General features: G+C 54.7%; 9 protein-coding genes across 9 annotated transcripts; 5 read left to right on the forward strand and 4 right to left on the reverse strand.

Moving 5' to 3' along the window:
- Positions 1-6: 6 nt before the first annotated feature.
- PG998_002663 (Amidase signature domain protein) lies at positions 7-1,914 on the reverse strand (the record flags this gene model as incomplete). The annotated part of the gene is made up of 8 exons (XM_066869481.1): positions 7-170; positions 229-417; positions 486-608; positions 665-791; positions 850-1,223; positions 1,286-1,400; positions 1,463-1,608; positions 1,722-1,914. 8 exons carry the CDS (start codon positions 1,912-1,914, stop codon positions 7-9), a joined length of 1,431 nt encoding a protein of 476 aa, XP_066737896.1.
- Positions 1,915-2,133: 219 nt separating this feature from the next.
- Positions 2,134-5,486, forward strand: PG998_002664 (uncharacterized protein; the record flags this gene model as incomplete). The annotated part of the gene is made up of 2 exons (XM_066869482.1): positions 2,134-2,242; positions 2,584-5,486. 2 exons carry the CDS (start codon positions 2,134-2,136, stop codon positions 5,484-5,486), a joined length of 3,012 nt encoding a protein of 1,003 aa, XP_066737897.1.
- Positions 5,487-6,063: 577 nt separating this feature from the next.
- On the forward strand, positions 6,064-6,930 carry PG998_002665 (uncharacterized protein; the record flags this gene model as incomplete). The annotated part of the gene is made up of 2 exons (XM_066869483.1): positions 6,064-6,766; positions 6,833-6,930. 2 exons carry the CDS (start codon positions 6,064-6,066, stop codon positions 6,928-6,930), a joined length of 801 nt encoding a protein of 266 aa, XP_066737898.1.
- A 461-nt stretch (positions 6,931-7,391) lies between these two features.
- Positions 7,392-8,282, forward strand: PG998_002666 (uncharacterized protein; the record flags this gene model as incomplete). Its single annotated transcript, XM_066869484.1, has 3 exons — positions 7,392-7,396; positions 7,635-8,000; positions 8,027-8,282. The coding sequence occupies 3 exons, from the start codon at positions 7,392-7,394 to the stop codon at positions 8,280-8,282; spliced, it is 627 nt and encodes a 208-aa protein (XP_066737899.1).
- Positions 8,283-8,728: 446 nt separating this feature from the next.
- On the reverse strand, positions 8,729-12,193 carry PG998_002667 (Mediator complex subunit MED14; the record flags this gene model as incomplete). The annotated part of the gene is made up of 3 exons (XM_066869485.1): positions 8,729-10,319; positions 10,405-11,397; positions 11,448-12,193. The coding sequence occupies 3 exons, from the start codon at positions 12,191-12,193 to the stop codon at positions 8,729-8,731; spliced, it is 3,330 nt and encodes a 1,109-aa protein (XP_066737900.1).
- Positions 12,194-13,868: 1,675 nt separating this feature from the next.
- PG998_002668 (uncharacterized protein) lies at positions 13,869-14,237 on the reverse strand (the record flags this gene model as incomplete). Its single annotated transcript, XM_066869486.1, has 1 exon — positions 13,869-14,237. The coding sequence occupies one exon, from the start codon at positions 14,235-14,237 to the stop codon at positions 13,869-13,871; it is 369 nt and encodes a 122-aa protein (XP_066737901.1).
- A 2,835-nt stretch (positions 14,238-17,072) lies between these two features.
- On the forward strand, positions 17,073-18,744 carry PG998_002669 (uncharacterized protein; the record flags this gene model as incomplete). Its single annotated transcript, XM_066869487.1, has 3 exons — positions 17,073-17,733; positions 17,871-18,160; positions 18,262-18,744. The coding sequence occupies 3 exons, from the start codon at positions 17,073-17,075 to the stop codon at positions 18,742-18,744; spliced, it is 1,434 nt and encodes a 477-aa protein (XP_066737902.1).
- A 310-nt stretch (positions 18,745-19,054) lies between these two features.
- Positions 19,055-19,552, reverse strand: PG998_002670 (uncharacterized protein; the record flags this gene model as incomplete). Its single annotated transcript, XM_066869488.1, has 1 exon — positions 19,055-19,552. The coding sequence occupies one exon, from the start codon at positions 19,550-19,552 to the stop codon at positions 19,055-19,057; it is 498 nt and encodes a 165-aa protein (XP_066737903.1).
- An 885-nt stretch (positions 19,553-20,437) lies between these two features.
- Positions 20,438-20,941, forward strand: PG998_002671 (uncharacterized protein; the record flags this gene model as incomplete). Its single annotated transcript, XM_066869489.1, has 1 exon — positions 20,438-20,941. The coding sequence occupies one exon, from the start codon at positions 20,438-20,440 to the stop codon at positions 20,939-20,941; it is 504 nt and encodes a 167-aa protein (XP_066737904.1).
- Between the last annotated feature and the right edge of the window lie 41 nt (positions 20,942-20,982).

Here is a 20,982-nt window from a genome sequence, read left to right on the forward strand (position 1 = left end):
TACTGTTTACTGTAATAGACTTGGAACCGGCCGTGGTGAGACAGTGGCCTCATACGACGACATGAACCGCAGCAGCACCTCTTCGCCGTCCGCCCTGGCCATCAAGCAAAGCCCAAACGGCCGCCCGTTATATCGGAGCTGGCCTAGAGGAACGTGACCCAGGGGGTATCCTGGTAGGTCAGCTATATATACTTTTGGGTGATCGTTGAGAAAATCATGGCGGCTCACCGGCTGCGGCAGCGTATATGCAAAAGGCAGAGTCGACGGGGGCGGCAATGAGGTTGATGTTTTGCTCCTCGTAGATTTCGTCGAGGATTCGTCTCGTTTTGGCTCGGAGTTTGTCCCCGAGAATCTTGATTTCCCTGGCCGGCTCGTTCATCTCTAGAGCTTTTATGAGATCGTTCTGCTCCGTATGGGCTATATAGATTGGGAAAGAATGTGAGACCTGCTCTGACTATATATGCTTCACGTCTGACGGAACTCACGTGGTGGCATTGCCGTTTCGGCGTGGTCTTTGTTCAGCTGAATCAGGTCTTCAAGAGACGTGACAAGACATTCGTCGAATGCATCGATGAAGTTGGGAAGGCCAATGTGCTTGAATTCCCAGTCTGAGTGTACAAGTCAATTTTTGGGGTCCGTAATAAATTGGGAAAGTGAAACCTACAAGCGATCGGCATGATGGCGTCTTGTCCATCAACTGCAAGCACAGAGCAGTCTTGAAGCTCGATGGGATACTTGATTGTACACCCGTCTTCTTGCAGGACTGAAACCATAGCCTCGTAGTCATCCACCTACTTTTGGTCAGTATCGTCGAACCACTGGAAGGCTCAGGGGAGCTTCTAAGTTTACCATCTGTTCTAAGGTCCCTTCTTCCTGCTTGCATATCTCGGGAGCCAGCTTCCAGATCTTAGGATCTACGAAGCTCACGGCGAGACTTTCCCACTTGCCCCTAGACATAAGAGCACCGGTCTGAAGCGAGCGATCAAGTATGATCTCTAGGATGCTGATCAGGTCCGCGGGAGATTTCGCCATGGGGCCATACCTGTCGAAAAACTCCGTCATCCGGTACATCCTAGACGTGTCCTGCCGGCCCGTGGTGGGCTTGATGGCATAGAGTGCTGCTCGCGATGACGGCGTCATGATCGATCCGATGGTTTCCGTGCCTACCGCTAGGGGACTGAAGCCGGCGGCGACGGCGACGGCCGAGCCGGTAGAGGAGCCGCCTGGAGACTGGATGATGTTTCGTTACTCAGAGTCATATCGGTACGATATCCTCAATGCCTACCGAGTGACCAAGAATGGTCTCCCCCGTCTTTGATGGCGCCTACATATGGAGACAGTGTTTGTCCGGCCACGGCAGAACGTCCAGGCGAGGTCATCATCTTCATGCCACAGAACTCCTGGGCAATGCCGTCAACAACACTTCAGCGAAAACAAGTTTCCAGCCCTAGGCATGATTTACCGTCATGTTCGTCTTCCCTAGTATGATCAAACCGGCATCCATCAACTTCTGCGCAAGGCCCGAGTTCTTGGTGGCCTTGGCCCCTGAAAAGCCCACGCCCCGGCTGTGGTCGACATGCCCAGCTCGTGCGACGTTACAAAGCAGTCCTACCATGTGCAGTCAGCTCCCTCCTGTGTTGATAGACTCCACGAAGACTAAAGGCTCACCTTCAACACTATGGGAATCCCATGCAAAGGACCCCTGCAGCGATGGGCCCGACGTTCCTCGTCAAGGGCCGCTGCTTGGTCCAATAACCTGTCTCGTGGTGCGACGGATATGAATGCATTGAGTACATGATTGTGTCGCTCAATCTGCAGCAGGTATCTTTCAACAATCTGGACGCTCGTTATAGCTCCCTCTTGCAGGAGCTGCTGTAGAGTTGTGGCTGTCGTAGTCAGGGGGTCGAAGGTCATTTTGCAACGTGGGATCATACCACTCAGACTATGGTTAGGGAGGGGGAGGATTGCGAAGTTGGAAAGGCACAGGAAACACTGTAGAACCGAAATTATATCTCGCTAGAATCTCGCTGCCTGGATCCTTATGCATGTGGCAGTTGGTGCTCTTATCGGGCTTACACAACCAACTTGGGGTTACTGGCAAGGGTTGAGATTGTTACCAGTCGGCTTACCAAAATGATACCTGGGGAGAACGGCCCCTTGCAGCATCTGCTACAGTGGAGTCTGGTTAGCCTGCAGCGTGGCTTGTCGTGTTCTGGTCGTGTTCTGGTCGTGCCGCCTGGCGGTGAGTGTTGCTGCGAGTTGTCCATGTCCACTAACGGGAAGGCGAAGCTAAGCCGGCGCCAGACCAATCCACCCACTGCACAGAAGCCTGCACCGAAGCTTTAGGCTTCCCTTGTGAGATTAGTGCTAAGATGAGGTCACTGGCCCCGCTGCCCGCTTGCGCTGGGGATGGGGGTGGGTTCGGCGTTAAACAAGCCTTTTTAGAAGACGAAGTGCTTACTTGAAGATACCGTAGAAATATGTATGAGCATGGCTTCATTGAGAATTATTGAGAAAATACCAAAGTCCTCATTTCGGCAAATCGGCTGGCCTTCCCTGTGACAGGTCTAGTGGTCTGTGCAGGGGACCGTCCCAGCAGGTTGCGTCTGCTGCAGGTTGCCTTGCCAGGTTCGCTTTGTCTGCAAATCGTTTTTCTGCCCGCCCGACCAAGCAAGCAACTTCTTTCGCGTCAACTTCCCGCGTTTGGCCTCCTTACCCAGCCAGACAGACAGCTAGACAGTTCGCGAACCAAATTCCGGAACAGGTGCACACCGCATGCCTTCCCCAATCGATGTCTGATTCAGTGTGAGACATCTGGCCAGCAGCAGCAGCAGCAGCCCTACGCGACGTCATCAATTGGCCATGGCCCAATACATGGCCCACCCGGATCATTCCCCAACTGCGCCGCCGACCGGCGCCCCTCGACACGGGGGAAGTACAGCAACTGGCATCTCACTGGCTTCACCTTCTACAATGGGGACCCCATGCTGTCCAACCGCGATGTCTTCAAATTCCTCCAGAAACCCAGCTTCTTGCCCCATCACAAGTCGCGCGGCGATGTCGACAGCTACCTACGCTTCGAGACCAACTTGCGCATACTCTTCGAGGCCGTCGTCTTCTTCGATGACTTCTGGGGCCTGCGCGGCTTCTGGTACAAGATCCGCGACCTTCTCAGGCTCGCCTCCGTCAGCTCCGATACCCTCGAGGAAACCGTCAAGCTCTACTGCGAAGGTCGACGGGATTGCAGGAAGAAACTTTCCAGTGTCGGCGGAGGGAAGCCCCTCTGCCGGATTGCCGAGTTGGCCGACATAGTCAACGGCCTACGCCAGGGCGAGCACGCTCCCATCACGCAGACCGAATGGGATCGACGGCTCAACAAATGGAGGTCCAAGCTGGGCTGGATCCTGAACGATCAGGGCGTGCACAACCAGCAGTTCAACAATGGCACTTGTGCCCCGGAGCTTCTCGAGCATACTTCGCCCAACTTCATCCCCACCTCCCCGCGCGCCGACACACAGAGACGAGTGCGCTTCGACCTCCGACAACCGTTCAGCCCCCCGCGACGCCCGTCCCTCGAAGAGCCCAGGCGGCCGAGAGATGACGAAGTACCCCAGGCCCAGGCGGCCAGGAATGTCCCTCCCAAGCCGCCAGCGCCTCAGTCGCCTCCCAAGCTACCACAGCGTCCACTGCGTTCGACAGAGCAGGCATATGCACCAGGAGATGATACAACTACAAACGGCAGCTGCGAAAAGCTACCCAATTCGACACCTGCGAAACCACCTAACCACGTTCAGTCTCTAGACGAATTGGTCTTAACATATAAAGGCAGTCCTGCCTCCACCGAAAACTCACGTAAACGATCTCGAGACGAACTCCCGGAAGAAGCAGATACGGCCAACAAACGGATAGCTACCGGCCCAACTGGCGAATCCCCGCGACTTGCTCGCACGACTGTCCTGGCCCCGATCGTGACTGGACTAGGGACCCCTTGCGAAGACATCGACTCCGGAATCGCAGTGACCTCTCCCCAGCCCCTGACGCCTCAGCAGGCGAATGAGAAACCGGCTGATCTACAGGCGAACGAGGACGTGACCATGGATATCACTGAAGTAGTGGAATCACGCGAGAAGCCACAGGTAGAGGCGGAAGCCCCTGCCGATCAATTGGAACATGATGATACCAGTGAGGCTGCTATGGCTGGAACCCCTGATAGGACCATAAGCCCCGCCGCGGGATCAGAGTCACTATTCGTCGAGAAGTCAGAATTCCAAGAGGAAGAGGAAGCAGGAGCTTCTCAGTCAGTGGTCGCCATGAAGGAGCTTCTTTATAGTCTGGAGCAGCGTCAAGTCCAGCTCGAGAAGCTCGAAGCCTCCGTAGACTCGCAGAAGGAGCAGTTGGAACAGTGGGCACTCGATCGGAAGCGCCTCGCTGAGCTGGAAGCGCAAATGCAAGACCGCGCCAACGATACGAGTCGGATACGGAGCCTCCAGAAAGTGACCGAGGCGCATGGAGATATTCTGAAGCATCAATCGTCGAACAGCCGCCGCCTCGAAGATAAATTGGTAGAGAAACTAACCGAGGCCCAGGTGGCCATGGACATGCACAAAAAGGACGAGGAGATTGCGCGAGCCGCCACGACCAAACTTACCCGGACGTTGCAGGCGGAGCTGAAGACCAAGTATACCGCCGACGAAGAGTTCTTCCGAATTACACATGGCCATATCGAGGAGACCAAGAAACGGCTCAACGATGAGAAAGCTAACAGCGGGAATCGGTATCTATCATTGAACAAACGATGTGACGGAATACACCAGGAAATCCGCGATGCGGAGAAGCGCTTGCAGAACCAGTTGGAGCAGCACTCCAACGACTGCAAGGCGCAGCGCGCGGAGACTGACAAGTCGTCTACGGAGGACACTGCTATGAAAGTCCAGGTCGCCGAACTGCAGAAACAGCTTGGCGAACGCGCAAAGACGGACGAGACTACGGAGGCGCGGCTGGCGGATCTATGGAGACAGCTTGGTGAACGCGCAAAGGTGGACAGGTCTACGGAGGAGACTGTCATCAAGGACGAGGTGGTCGAACTGCAAAAGCAGCTTGGCGAACGCGTGAAGGCCGATGAGGCTACCGAGAAGCGGCTGGCAGATCTGCAGAGGCAGCTCGGCCAAGTGCAAGAGGAGCTACGAGCCCGTGAGACGATTACGCCGCAAGTGCTACAAGCGCCGCCTCCGCCAGTACCTCCGGCTGCTTCTTCGTTTAGCAACTGTCTCGACCCGGGCTCGTTAGCCAGACTGGATGACGGCACGTTTCTCGACGCGATGTACTTCGAGATGGCGAAGCTCCGCACGGCCATGCGGACCCGGATCCACGCCATGGACGCTCAGGGGGTGCCGGACGAGGACAATGCCAAGCTCGCAGTCTCGGATATCTCGTTCGAGCTGGGGCGCGTGCTGGATGTGGCGCGGAAGCGCATCAATAAGCTATGAGGCATATCACAAGGCCTAATTGCTGCATGATCGGCTTTGCTTGCCTATGGGCGAGCTGGTCTATAGCGGATGTGCACAGACAGACCATTGATAACCAGCGTAACTCTAAATCAAGATATGGACTATCGGGTTGGACGCCCAAGATCGACACATGCTGTGTTGCCTAAACTTCTTTCGGGTGACATTCGTGTGCCGTCCCATCATTGGGTCAGTGCAGCTAATGATGAGAGCAATATCGTGAGGGGTGCGGTTTCGCTGTTGCTTACTCATACGCGCATACGAGACCGCATCTCCATCCTCAGGCTCATCGCATACACATCTTGGCTTCTTGTTGTGATTGATTGATTACGGGCGCACCATGTCTCCAACAATGCCTTCGTTTCCGGCAGAGATCTGGTTCCTCATACGTGACATTCTCATGATACCATGGAGAGACCGCCACACTCTAGCTCATCTTTGTCGAGCTTGCAAGGCCCTACGAGTCTTTGCTGGGCCTGCCTTGTATAACGAGTGTGGTTCATTTTTGCGTCCGTCAAACGAGAACGGGGTCATAGGTTCCATTTGCTTTTACCGCACCATGCTGGAGTCGCCGCGCCTGGCCGCGCTGTTGAAGGTCTTTGGGACGAATCTTTGCCACGATATAGTCGGCAGCGACGCGGATGGTGAACTCAGACAAATTGCCAGAGAATCGGAGAAGGAAGCCGGGGAAATTGCAAGACTTGTCCGGCAGACGGTCGTGGACCGCTTTCGCTATCCCTACGACGTTAGCCTTGTGATGAACAGGGAATGGGGGCCGTTGCCGCTGGTGGGACTGCTCCCTTTCCTGCTGCCGAATCTGCGAGAGATCACATTCTACCGATCAATGTATGACGCGACGTTCCGTGCGGTCCGTCGGTTGCACGAGTGTGGGTGTCTCCCGCCCTTGCCCGCACTCACTACCCTGACAGTGGAACGACGCATCAACCTGCCACCGGAGCCGACGCTCGAGGTGCTGCGGCTGCGGAGGTTCCACCCGGCGCTGGCGGCGGACCTGCGGCGGCTGGCGCGGGCCGTGGGCGTCGAGGCGCGGTTCTCCCGGCTCCGCGTCGTGTGCGTCGGCGTCGCGGGCGAGGACGAGGAGGACCCCGCCGAGGAGGCCAGACCGGATGGCATCTCCCGGCGTCGCTGGGAGTCGGCATGTCCCCCGCACCCTCGGCTCCCGGCGGCGACCAAGGCGGACATTGAGGAGCTCTTCGGGCGGGCGTGCGTCAGGGTTGTGTTCCAGCCGGATAGGAAGTGGCGTAAGTTTAGGGATGGGGGAGAGAGGCCGATTGATTGAATGGACATTTCATGCATCCTTTCACCAGCTCTCCCGCTCTCCTGTCATATGGTGTTACGGCCGGCGCAAAGTCTGGTCGGGCTGCTATCGATTCGACCCCGTGTCATGACGTCTGGTTACGTTTAGAATAGTTTGTTTTGCACATTGCGAACCGAGGAACTGATAAACTCAATAGGCGAGAAATTGCCTATTCAACTTTGATATATCACCAGCCCAAGTACATTGCCCACGTGACGATGACTACAGGTACATACTACCTATGAAGTCTTCCTGCATGCATGAAGAAGAAGGAAGGGGGGGTCGTGCTGAAACAATAGCAGATCGAGGCCCTGTGAAACACGGGTGTTGAATCGCGAGACTTTCCGGGTGATTGGCGTTGCCTGCCTTGCCCGCCTAAGCAGACGCGACTGTGCAGGTTTCCGCATGCATAAACAACCGATAAACGACATATATCAAACGATGGCTGCCCCATTTTGACAATCGATAGCACCACTCTCTCGCTTCTGCTTTACACACCTCCCAGTCGAAGAAGAAGAAGAAGAGCAAAATAACGGACAAGCTTGCGAGACCCCAAAAAGAACATCATCATGTCGTGTAAGCAACCCCAAGCAAGCTCCCGTCCCCGTTTCCCGTCTCCCGTTCCCGTTGCTGCACCCCGCCATCCCGGCCACTGGAGCTCATCCCACTAAACCCCCCTGCCATGCGCCCTGCCACCCCGCATCTCCAGCTCGGATATCGTCGTCAGGAACGACATACCTGGACGCAAGATGGAAAAGAGAAAAAGAGAAAGAGACCCTTCAAAAAATACTGACCCGTATACCATAACCCAGTCCTCCAAGGCGGCTTCACCATCCTCAACAAAACCCCCTCCCCCCGCGCCTGACGAAACCCGCCGCCCTCGCCGCCCTGCACAACCACGACCAGTTCCTGTCGGCGGACCCGCACCTGACGTCCTACAAGCGCCTCTCCGCGCCCGGCGAGGTGTCGGGGGACTACGCCTCGTACCAAGTCCCGGCCTCCATCGTGCCCATCGCCGCCGCCGACGGGGACCAGGTCAAGGTCTACGAGGTCCACGACCACGTCCCCAACCCCGTCTGGTCCAGCGACGTCACCAGCGTCGAGGAGTTCGTCGACTGCGCCGACGGCGTCTGGGTCCGCGTGCGCAGCCCGCTGGGCATCGTGCTCGAGACGACCTGGTTCATCTGCGAGATCGATCCCCCAGGAACAAGAACGGCACAGCAGAAGAAGAAGAAGAAGAAGCGACACTGGAGCTCGTGCAGACCTGCGAGTGTCGCTGCAACCGTCTGCTGGCCTCGATATGCAAGGGCCAGATCGAGAAGGGCTGGCGCGAGGTGCACCAGAAGCTGATCCAGGGCATGCTGGGCGACGGCTCTGGTGGCGACAAGGACGGCAAGACGGCGGGTGGCGGCGCGGCGGCGGCGGCAGTGGCTGCGCCTACGGCTACGGTCGCGGCGTAGATTTATGCTATGTACGTATATACATCTAAGTGAATACAAATATAACTCAACAAGTCGGAATGATTTCTATTGTCATCACCCACAGTCAACCATGTTAGTCAGAACACATGTTACTATTCAACGTATTTTTTTGTCATTAATATTTATCTATTTGATAAAACGTGAGCCGCCGCCAAGGTGGATTGTTGATTGGTGACGATGTTTGTTGGATGCAGTTACCGCCTATTCCTGGGTATCTCAAATGCAAATTTTGCCAACCTTTGGGGCCTCTTCTTTCTTTCTTCGTCTACGCATAGCAAAAAAACCAAAATCCAACGATTTCTCTCCTTCGCTTCCTCTCTCTCTCCCTAAATGCCAACACCCATGAAAAGGTGTCCAGGGGAAAGGTCGGCGGCTTTCATACAAATAAGACAAAGTTTATCCTGGACCGAGGCAACCGACCGGTCCTACGGATCAATCACCACAAGATTATCGTGGTGCTGCGGCTGTTGCTGCGGCGGCCCTGGGCGATGGACCTGCTGCTGACTGCGAGCTCGATTCATGACTTGCGGCGGCATCTTCAGGTTCATCGGCGGCCCGTTGTTGCCATTTTTCATCATCATGGGTGTCTGCTGGTTCGGGTGCTGGTTTTTCATCGCCGCGCCCTTCGCAACATGGGCCGCGGGGTTAGGAGGCTGCTGCCTAACAGCCTTGGGCGACGGCATCTTCTTGGACGCCTCGCGGATGGCCTGGTCTATAGCCTGGAGCAGGGACGCGATCGTGTCGTCCGTCAAGCACGAGGCGCTCGTCGTGAATCCTTGCCAGCACTTCTCGCTGCTGGGCTCCCACACCTTCCGCAACGCCTTCCCGAACTCGTCATCTTGAGCCGGTGACGCCGCCAGGGGCTCGGGGACCCGTGTTATCCACCAACGCGGTTCGTTACTCCGACTTTGTTTGGTCTGGAGTTTAGCCCGGATCCCGACTTGCCGGGATGGTAGCCTCTTATCCGGCCCACCAGGGAACGTGTAGCGGACATTGAAACAGTCGACTGCTGAAGTGAACACCTCTGCACGACCTTGGTGTTTCGCTTCCAGGGGTATCCACGCGTCCACAATGTCGTCGAGTGCCTTGACGATCGGCAAGGTAAGGGCAAGATACAGGGGTATCTTGGCGAATCCCAGATTGGAGTTGAGCACCTGGGTGAAACTATCCAACGCCCGTAGATGGGGGTTGCCCTTCTCCAACACCAGGGCGATCTTATCCTTTCGAAGATCCAGCGTCGCCTTCCAACGGTGCAAGCTGGCTTGGGCCTGCACGCCGGCCTTGCGACCAATAGCATCGCTGTAGCTGAACACAACCTGGGAAAGCGTGATGCTCTCGCACTTGATGTCCTTGTCGCTCTTACGGATCGCATCGATGCAATCGACAAGTCTCTCGATGGCCTGGAGTCGATGCGCTAAGCTTTCAAAAATGGTGGTGCCGACATGGGCACCGAGTCGAAGGGCGAATACGCCGAGACGTGGGTTAAACGCCACGTCGCGTTCCACATGGCCTTTGAGTAGACTGAATTTGGCGCGGTCCGACACCTTAAAACGAGCCTCTACCATGGTATCTAGGTGCTGCGGCTGTTCCGAGTTGTCGTCACCAGGTTGCTGTCCTGATTGGCCGGGGGTGCCTCCTGTCACAGTCGGCCTCGTGCGGCGCCGGCGGCTCCTATTCCCGGCGCCCTTGAATTCGATGTAAACGAAGTCCTCGGCCCATGATGAGATCCGGCTGCTCCCCGTAGACCGTCCCAACTTAATTATCTCGGATAACTTGACTACTACAGCCGGTATCCGGACATTCGGCGGCAAAGAACGAGTCCCCAGGTTGCCAACAAGATGCTTAACCCTGCGGCCGTGTAAAGTTTTTAGGTCAATAACATGGGATATCAGCGCCGCGCTGAAGAGGGTCAGGTTGTGGAAGAAGTTGTCGGAGAAGTCTGGCAGGCCAGGAGTGAGCGGCAATTGGGTGTAGGTCGATAGTTTGGCCCCCGAATTGAGAGTCGCACTTTGCGTCCTGTGTCCTGTTAGTGGGTAATCTGGAGTGCAATACCATCCCTTGTCAACAACTTACGTTTCAATCAACCACCATCTATCGCCACTCGGGCTCAGGCTTAACATGACGAACCAATCCGCGGGCCAACCGCGCCTGGTGAGCCACAAAGTCTGGAATTCCCGGGGTTTGCAGAATAGGTTTGACTTCTTCCGGCCGCAGCGGCCCCCGGCACAAGTTCCAATTCAAACTCTTTCCACGTCGGCCGATCTCCTTCATAACGTAAGTGCACCTGAGAGCCTCGAGGGCCGCAAGCCCGTCTTCGGATGGGTCTTTAGCTGCGTTCAGGCGTCCTTCCGAGTTGATAATGCTAGGCAGCGGCGGGGACAGGCAGAACAAGCCGGTCGTCGGGACAATATGAAGAGAGACGGAATCGCGTGAGACGAGCTGCATCTTGAGTGCCATTTGGGCGGGCTCGGGAGTTGATATGTGCAAGGACAACGCCGCCTCCTTCCGCATGTAACGGCCCTTGGTCTGCAGCTTTTTATACATGCTCGAAAGAATATGCTCTGTATGCCTCGCAATCACCTGCTTCAGTAGTGACTCGGCTGAAATCTCGGCGTCGTTCAAGTCGAGCGGGACATCCTTGATCTCTTTGCCATCCTTGAACCACCGTAAGCTGATGTAGCTGGTCTGGCTCGGGTGGGCGACCACTCCTGTGCGCTTGCCGCTGTGAACTCCCAAAATAATCCAGCTCTTCGGTGCGTTGGGCGCTAAACGGTTGGTCCAGTACTGGATGGACATGGCTCGGTTGAGTCGTTCCACCTTGAGAGTGTCGACCCAGAGACCTCTTTGCATCTCGAATGCTTGTCTGGTGAACTCGGTGACCTTGTGTGTCAACACGAACTCGTGCAAGAAGTCGTAGCATCCTTGCAGGCCATCCTTCTCGAGAACTTCGTTGACCCTAGCTTCCATGAACATGTACAACGTGTCGGTTAGCTTCACGGGAGCTGGGCTACAGCTGAAGCGGAAGTCCAGGAACCAGAACTGCTTGTCGAAATCTTCGTCGGCAATGGTGAGATCCACCTCGAACTCCCCGGTACTTTGAACGTCACACGGCCCGAATCGATGCTGTAGTCGCGGAAGTGGTACGGAATTCTGTCGTGGTCCTCAACGTTTAGGCGGATGGACAGCAGGGTGTTCAGTTCCTCGATCCATTGCATCTGCTCCTCGGCGGTCATGGCCGGAGGAGGGACGTAGTTGAAGTCGGGCAGCCACGGCGCTTCTCCGGTGGCAAGTACCTGCAGGGCGGTTTGGAGATCGGGATTCGGAAGTCGGGCGCCCACCAGGTCGCGCTTGAGGTCGATTAATGTTTCCAGTGTGACATTGTAGCAATTGCTGTATTCCCTGAGATGGGCCATCAGATCAATCAGCTTGCTAACGTCGCCAACTTTCCTGCTCCATGATGTGATGACAAGAGCCTTCACCCATTTTCCATGGGTCTCCTGGATGAATTCGATTAGGCCTTTTTTCTTGATTCTACTCTCCTCGACAGTGTCGTCGACTAAAGCACCGGAATTCCCATTTAGAACAGCGGCGGGAGGCATATTCATCTTGGATAGCTGCAAGATATGGGCCTGGAGCTGGTTATGCGTCATCTGGGCCAGTCGCGACAGGAGAAGTCCCAAGGGGACAAAGCCCTCAGTAATGTGTCGAATCTCATCGGGGAGGTCGTTCATGCGCCATGACGACGAAGCGCCGTTTGCCAAGTTGGTTGCAGCAGCCGGTGCGGTCGCCGCGCTATTCGATCGATCCATGCGTGCAATGTCGCCATTCAAAGTGGCGCCGGGGTTTTTATCGTGATTTTTTGAGATGCCATTCTGTAAACCGTTCTCCATGGTGAAGAACACCAGGCATCAACTATGTCTCTATTCCCCCTACCGCCGCAAGGCGTCTTGGCCAGGAAGACGCCAGCCGAGATTAGGATTGTTGTTGACCAAGGACTTGCGATTGTGGTTTGGCGGTGGTGGACTGGTTCATTCGACGCTGATTGTGTTTGGTCGTAGATGACCTGGCGCAAAGAATCCGGGGTGTCAACAGTCGAGTCGCAGAAAGCGCAGCACTAGCAAGATTGAGACGGGGATTGAAAGCCGGTGGAAAGAGGTGGCTGGTCGCGAGAGAGGGCAATCGAGTAATTGGAGTGACGTCGGATCGTGTGTTGATGTGGTAATGTCGTTGTTGGGTAAGCAATCGAGAGAACAATGAGGTCCTGGTTGGCTCCCAAAGGGCGAAGTCAATCGAAGAATTCAAGGCAGGCGGGCAGGATTTGCGGCATGGCAGAAAAGTCCAAGTCCAGGTCCAAATAGAAAATGGCGCGAGATATTTTGGTACAGGGTGCAAAGTGGCACGTAGCATGCAGGTGTTGCTCGTTCTGGGGGTTCGGATGATGAGACGCGATCGATGATGGATGGACAGCCGGGAAAATCCAAAAGGTCAAAGGGCGACTGTGGGTAGGAATGCGGTCCAGGCGAGGGAAAGCGGCCGAAGGAAGCTAAGGCCGGCCAGAAGCAGAGAAGGCAGGCTGAACGTGTTGGAACATGATTCTTCGTTAGGCCAGCCCCACATTGCTCGGCATCCCCAGCCCCCTCTTATCTGCTATCCGTTGCTGATGTGGCTGATGGCGGCACGCAAGCCACAAGATGCCTCTGGGCTGGAATGCGCTGAGATCAGCTTGAGCTGATTGATCTGCACTCTACCATGTGACAATCAATCACCCAACACTGCTTGCACAACAATCGCCATTCAATCACACACAGCATTCATTGGCTTAAGCGTATGGCACGGAAGCGACACTATTCGAGTTCGGATTTGAATTGTAATTGCATTTGATCGTAATATGTAACAGCACTGTTGCGCGTGAACGCTTCTATCGTAGGGGTATAATTCTATCTTCTCTCTGTTGATTCGGGGGGCGGCCGCTTCCGTTTCTTCAACTGTTGTAGCGCTGTCCCCACCCAAGAACGGCGGCCACCCCTCTGATGCCATGGAAACCCTGAACGCCATTGGACCCCTGAAAAAACAAACCGCCAACCACCACCCAAGCAAAATCCGCCCCTCTATCCTTAATCCCATAAAAGCATTCTTATCCCTTCTGTAACAATCTGGTGCGACATATATATCATGGCATTCCACATGGGAATCCATGAGCTTCGTCCAGTGACTGAACGCTGCATGTCGTCGCATAACGTAGAGTGGCCGCGCATCGTGTAAACCGTCTATCTTGACAAACGCCATATATAACAGTAGGCGCTGAACACCGCCCACCCAAAGTTGTGCCAGGCAATCCGGCTCTTTCTGGGCCGATTGAAGAAACCGGCATCCCGGGGTCCTTATTGTACATTTTCCCTGCCCGCTGGGAGAGTCCGGAGAAGTTCCACGGTCGCTGGCGAGGACACACAAAGCCAGCAATGGCGGTGGAGAGAAGGAAAGAGACAATACACGGCATGCGCGCCAACGAGACTCCACTCAAGTGACATCTGAGTCTCGATAGTGTCTGGAACACCATTTTTACGGCTATAATCGCCGTTGTTCGCCTCCACGGTCCGCCGCTTCGAGGTCGGTGTTGAAGACCAGCGACAGCTCTCCATCCGACATCTCGTCAGATGGCAATGAAATGTCCGATTGGGAGCCGACCGATGACGACCACTCCAGGCCACTGCCCATCCCCGCAAGCACGTTGCTGTCTGCTATGGACAGTTGGGAACTTCCTGAGGGGTGGACTGAGAGGGATCCGAAGCCATTGGGCAGCGGAGGCTCACGGTGCGCTAGGACTCCGATACGAAACCCGTCATACTCCACGGCAGAGATGCTGACCAGGGCCAGGAACCATGGGATCCGGAGGAGTACGAAGTCCAACGTCGCTCCCGTGAATGGATAGCACATCATGACAGCGAAGAGCACAATTATCACCGGAACAAACAGATTTCTGTGGCCAGGTTCAGTTCACCAACATCATGGAGATCAGCGGGGATAGTAGTACTGTCTTACCTGATGATTTGCTTTCCAAACAGTGCCAAGTAAGCAGAATATGATATTGAGAAGATGACCAACACCCTTCACCCAGTTAGCCAATGTTCTCAGTCCGAAAAATGAGGCCTCACATACGCCCAGAAGTACACTCGCCCTTCCTCCAAGAAAACAGGAGCGAGAGCTGAGACGCCCATCCCACTCCAACAAAGAACCTTGCACATATCTCTTATTGCATCTTGCTGAGGCTGTTGCAGTTCGCCACGCACTTCGAAGGGATCAGGTATCGACATAATTTGACTTCAGTGTTTCCGTGTTTTGGCCGACCGCGTCTCGCGACCTTGTATATAGTATAAATAAGAAAGCAAGGCAGTGTAGTATGTAATAAGGTTAAGACATATGCTAGATTCCAGACGAAGGGAGAACATGTCGGGGTAACATAAGATATTGGGAAAGGCTTACATCCCCCGAGGGAGCTAATCGGGGGAGAAGGCGAGTTTCAGGGGGGCTTCTACCCCACATGACTTGCTGCAGACATGCATGCTGCCCAAGGCACTCAAGCTACGTACGGTCCAGTCGCTCTCGATGGATGGCTCTGGGGAAGCGCGGTGACTCCTTCACCTCAGCGGGAGGTCGTGAACTTTATGCGTCGCTGCCCAACCCGGCCGTCCATACGAACGGGGCTGGTCCCTCGTATGGATATGAAGCATGCCACGAGTTGTTGTACTTCGCATATGTGTTTTTGCCTGACTTTTGCCTGCTTGTCCTTGAGCCTCATGCGGACCACGCGAACCGTCAGCATCGGTAGGATACCGCTGCTGATTGGCCACACACCCCTGTAAGCCACACAGCCTCGTAGTCTGCCTAGACGCGGGGTCAGAACGCCCAGCTGTGGTGTGAAATGCGTCACTCGGTCATGGATCGCAAGGCTTTCCGCTGTTGACGTGGGCATGGTTGTGATCACACGACGCCCGACGTCCTGTTGTACCTTCACCGGTGGGTTTATCAGATGTCTGACGCGTTGGCTGGTACTATCAGTCTCCGAGTGGGCGCCCGACGAGGTCTGCCCTGTAGCCAGCCCCCTTTATGGATATCAGACGCAAGGTGGCTTTACCATCACGTCAGTTTGTTGTGGGGGCTGAATTTGATCACCTCTGTGTGTCGACTACTCATGTGATTTCCGAAGTTGGTGGGTATAAACAAGAAGACTCGGCTCAAGTTTATGTTAACATGTTCACCTTCACCGTCTGCTTTTCCAATACACGTGCCAATGTTCGCGTCGTTAGTCTGCTTCCCGTCTTCCAATGTACGCATATCGATGCCGTTCCAGCCAGAGGACCGAGGGGCGGCGGCCCCAGTACGGCGAATCGCGAGCTGGGGGGTTGTGGAAGTTGCGGAGATCATCACCGGGGGGATTTGCTGCGTGGTCACCACTTGCTACACCATACACAAGGAGCAAAACGGTGGCATTGATGTTCGTCAAGTCTCTTCCAAACTCTTGAAGCCACCCTTCTTGTTGTTAGGTCAACTGATGATGGAATGCACTCACCACCAGCCGCCCGTCCGGATCGGAAACGACGACCTGATACAGCGAACGACATTGTTCATCACTCATCCCGACCCCGGTACCGTGCTCGGGGCGTGCTTGTTGATGGGATGTAGTCTGTCACTGTTCATGCAGCAGCGGCAAGAGAAGGACCGATACCAGAGTCTAGTGTTTCTAGTCGTGATAACATGGGCTGTTATATTGGGGAAGAGATTGGGAACCAGCGCCAATATGGTGGCACTGAGCCTGGTTCCCTGGGCTCTTTGCTTGGGTATGCTCCTGAGCTTTGTTGGACATGCTCTCGCTCGAGGGCTGTCAGGAAGGACCAAGCGCGTGGATGGACATCGTGACAAATTGTTTCAACCAGAAAAGAGCTGATGGTCTTCGGCTTTTTGGTTCAGATGGATGATTGGTACAGGCCGTGGGCTTCCTAGAGAAGCCATCACCGTCTAAACGGACGCTTATGATACATGACGACATTTTCACGTTGAAAGAAATAAACACCCACTCATTTACAACGAATAATTAATTTCAGTCTTGATATTAATTATGGGCAGGGTACTATGTACCATGTAGGTTTCGTCTGTCGCCAAACTAAAAGTATCGGTTAAGCAAGACTCTTGAGAATGTTACAGTAGTGCCTGCGTACCGACATTTGGGAGTGCCTTGAGCATACTAGACACTGCACAAATGGTATTACAGGGATGGACAAGATTCAGGGGAGAATATCTGTCTTTGTCTGAATTCACTTTGCTATTGTCAAATCGTTCTGCAAGCAGAACACAGACAAAGGGCGACCGAGCCAGCCGCTACAACCAGTTCACCACAAAGAAAGAGCATTCTATTGTTCCCCCATTCCACAGCAGCGCAGCCCAAATGGGGTTGCCAGCAACCGCGAATTACTGTGGGATTCGCATGGTGCAGTTTATCTTCCAGTGTGCTGCTCGTTGATGTGATAGTCATTTGTCTCTCACCATACTCGCGGCACGCATCGTATGTCGCGTCGTACGGAGTCACATATCCGCCCCCCTAGAGTGCCAGCATATCGCAATCGATTCAGGGTCCCTACGAAGTAATTGGAAAAAATGTCTGGAGGCCAAGATCCCCTCCCTCCTGGAGGCCACAATCCACCCTCTCCGGTGGTACAGGGCGATGATACCGTTACATTTAGCAACTTATACAGGATCCCTTCGAGACTCTTAAAGATGTCACTTGGGGGTGAGGATCCCGACCCTCTGACGAAGAAGACCGATGATGGGATGGACGTCGATGACCCAGATGACGACCAGGTGGCCGGTGCGGTGTCCGATAAGGGAGAACTTTCCCCTTACAACAGCTCGGGCATGAACGACCCCCCCAAGACCCCTACTGCGTCCGGCGGTGATAATACCGTGGCATCTGCCTCTGCGGGGAGTCCGATGGACATCAGCGAGGTGGAGGACCGCGTGGCAGACGTCAAGAACTACTTCACCAACTCCGGCATGGAGTTCCGCAAGATGATCGCCGACGGAAACCACGGCGGCACCATGCTCTTCGACAAGCCCATGGCGGACGGCGAGATGAAGAGCCTCGTGGTCAAGTACGCGCTCGAGACCGACGACGACGCGATGAGCAACAACGACGAGGACTTGTCGAACGAGATGTATTGGCTCGAGCGACTGCAGTATGCGGAACATATCATCCAGATCGACCCGGAGTATTCATCCCTATGGGACGATGGGCAGACTGGACCCGGCAAGCTGCTGAGGCGGCCCGTAATCGTGATGGAGTACATGCAGCACGGCACATTGTACACACTGAAAAAGCGATTCAGGAACAGCGGTATTCGGGTCCCTGACCGGATGGCATGGTATTTTATGCTGTGTTGTAAGTGATTTCTCCTTGTTATAGTGCCCACAATACCTGCGCGAAAGGGGACAATGCACCCCGCCTCGAACATGAAAGCTGACGGACGGGGATCTCTTCCTTTCCCCCTGAACAAACAGTGGTCCGCGCTTGCGTAGCTATGGGCTACCGGGAACAATTCGCCGTCGTGGAAAAAACCAAAAGAGAGAAAATCCCGCGGCCAGCCGAAGGCGAGACAAAGCCGAGGCCGCCGAGTACGCTCTCGCAGCATTCGATGAAGGGGCTCAACGTGCTTATCGGCGGACTGACGCCCGGCGACCCAGAGCACGGCCTGCTCCCTATCCTCAAGCTCATCGACTTCGGACGCGGCGAGGAGATCGACCCCAAAGAAGACCCGTCCTATGGCGATCAGATAGGGGTTTCCTCCAATCTTGACGGAGTGGCCTTCGTAAGTCCGATCGAACCCGTGAAAAAACTCGCTTGAGAGTCTCGCAAGAACGGGATAGCTGACGAGAGAGGCCGTGATTGCTCGGCTTCACACCTCTATAGATAATAAGCGACCTGTTGTGTGATGCCAAGGTATACCAGGGCGAGCGGAGTGTATGGCGGATCAAAGATAACGATGTCTATGAAGACCGTAACATCAGGACGGATGCAGACAGGGCGGTGTTGGAAGACGAACTGATCGACCGGCGTCTCCGAGATACGCTCGCGTTCTTCCGCGCCAGCGGTGCCAGGCAATTACCTCCCTTAGAAGACGCCCTCGAGCTGTGTCGCTACGGGATCAAAAACATCAACAAGTCGACGAATCCCATCGACTCGGACGCTTCCATCCAGCGCCTGGTTCAGAACCTCATATTCGACGCCGACTTTGACTATCTGGAGTTTGAGTACGACTTTGAAGACACGGCGTTTACGGAGGCGGAGAACAGGGCCATAGAGGCGGAAAGGGAGAAGCAGAGGCTGGAGGAGGAGAAGGCAAAGGCAAAGGGTCCGCCCGAAGATGAGCTTGATGAGGACGAAATAGCATAATGATAGATTTAGGCATCTTAGCGACTATTGCATGATCCACTGGTAATCCGGAGGATACGTTCTTCTCGTATTATCTTGCATAATTGGGCGGGAAGTTTGAAGTTGGTTCGAACACCTATGTACGCTGACATAACTAGTTTCATCGGGTTGTAATAGACAAGTAGAGCTACAAGAGTCTCATTCAGGTACTCAATGGAGAGTGAAATAATGTCTGCTAGGTACCTAGTTCTTCCCTGCAGTACCCTATCTCTCAACAAGTTGTGAACGATCGACAGAACTTCGATCGATCGAAACGGCACTCGAGAAACATTCATTCACTGTCATCTGATGCCACAGATGGGGAGCTAGGCTCCGGCCCAGGTGAACAGTCCTCAGTAGTAGTGGCATGGTCTTTGAAGTATTGCACGTACTCTAGCCATCTCGGAGACCTGGACTTGAAATCCTCCTTCCTGAGTTTAAGCCGGTCACGCAACTCCTCTGCTCCCTTGTAAGCTTCAGGTGCTACTCGACGGTCGATCATCCAGGAGGTTCCTTCGACCTTATCCTCGACGAAGATGCCGTTAGCTTCGACGAGGAGCCCTCTGTGGTGGGCGTGCTCCAGCATATATGAGCGGCGCTCGTCGTCGGTGGTGAGTTCTCCGTAAGCGCGCCCTTCGTCCGTGTCCTTTACGATAGCGTATGTCTTGTAGTCGCCGTTCTCGTCTGGGTGGTCCCTATCGATATAGGAGTAGTGCGGCAGCTCAGTAGGGTCGTCTGCATTGGCAGCCTTCATTTGCTGCGCCAGCAGCTGTCTGGTACTTTCACTCATGTTTGCTGCCATTGGTCGGGTGAGGGTGTGGGAAGACAATTGTAGGTGGGTTTGAGATTCGAAGTCGGATTTCTAAGGATTGGTCAAGTCAAGACGAGAAGGTCAATACGAGAGGGCAGCCATGGACAGCTGAGGGCAGAGGTTCAAATGCCATGAATGCCATGTCAGGTGACATTACGTCACACTTGGTGATGTAAGTAGGTAACCGAAAATAGCACTGCCAATAAGCGCTCGGTGAGCCCAGACTGAAACAGGTGAAGATGTTCAAACAACTGTGGCGCAGAGCGTAAGCGCCAGGGCACTCCATTTCTCAAACAGCACAGGAAGGATTAGAATGACATGACTGTAAGCTGACCAGAACACTATCTTATGTAATTTCCCTTTTATGTCAATCATCGACAGTTATCAACCTACGTGTCGTGGCTCATCCTGCCTTATCATGGGATGCTCTAATCCTGTCCCCCAGAAAACCCCAAATGTGCTCTCCCGAACTTCCCGATGCCGGATCCTGCGTATTATCAGTGCTAGTCTTCAAGGAGTGTTGCGTCATAAGTTATACGGCGAAGGAGAGGACGGCGGCACAGAACGGCACGTTGGGTGTCTCCAGGAAAAGATACTGTCGCTTGATTTAGCATATTGCATCACTTCAAGCTGTGATGCCTGCTTGGGATGAACTTGGGGATTGAGAGAGTAAGATCGAGATCAACAAAACCTCATTGGGATCAGGCAACAAACACTCCCCGCCGAGGGTAGTGCCTCAGTCTATGAGTATAAGAAGGGTCGCTCGATGAACATTGATATCGAATTCAGAAGACCAACAACTTCAATTATCAAACACAAAACACAATCATCCCATATTAAACTCCATCAACCATCAAATTCAAAATGCATTTCAACAACGTCGTCATCTCCGCTGCCTCGCTCCTGCTTGCCTCCACCGCGGTCGAGGGAGCCTGGAACGTGAAGCTGTACTCGCACCAAAAGTGCCGCCTCGGCTCGGGCTACACCTGCACCGGCCTCAACGAGGGCGGGAAGTGCTACAAGTCGGGCGAGAAGTGGAAGTCGGCCAAGATCGACAAGAACGATTCCGGCGACACCCTCAAGCTCTACGAGGACAAAGACTGCGAGGGTGCGCCGGTGGCCCAGAGTGCCGACTGCCCCAGCGTCGACAAGAAGGTAGTCCAGTGCGCCAAGCCGTTCGTCGTCGTCAACCCGCCCAGCGGCAGCGGCAGCGGCAGCGGCAAGAGCGGCAAAGGAGGCAAGGGCGGCAAGGGGGGCAAGGGCAGCAAGCGCGACGAACCAGCCCCCCGAGCCACACATGGTCGAGGCCGACACCGCCTTCCTCGAGGAGGACGGCGTCACCTACCTGCTCAAGCGCAATACTTCTGAGGGCCATGCCTACGAGGAGCTTGAGGATCTAGAGGCCCGTA

Source organism: Apiospora kogelbergensis (genome assembly GCF_038363985.1).
Source record: "Apiospora kogelbergensis strain CBS 113332 chromosome Unknown utg000001l_segment0_segment0, whole genome shotgun sequence".
NCBI lineage: Eukaryota > Fungi > Ascomycota > Sordariomycetes > Amphisphaeriales > Apiosporaceae > Apiospora > Apiospora kogelbergensis.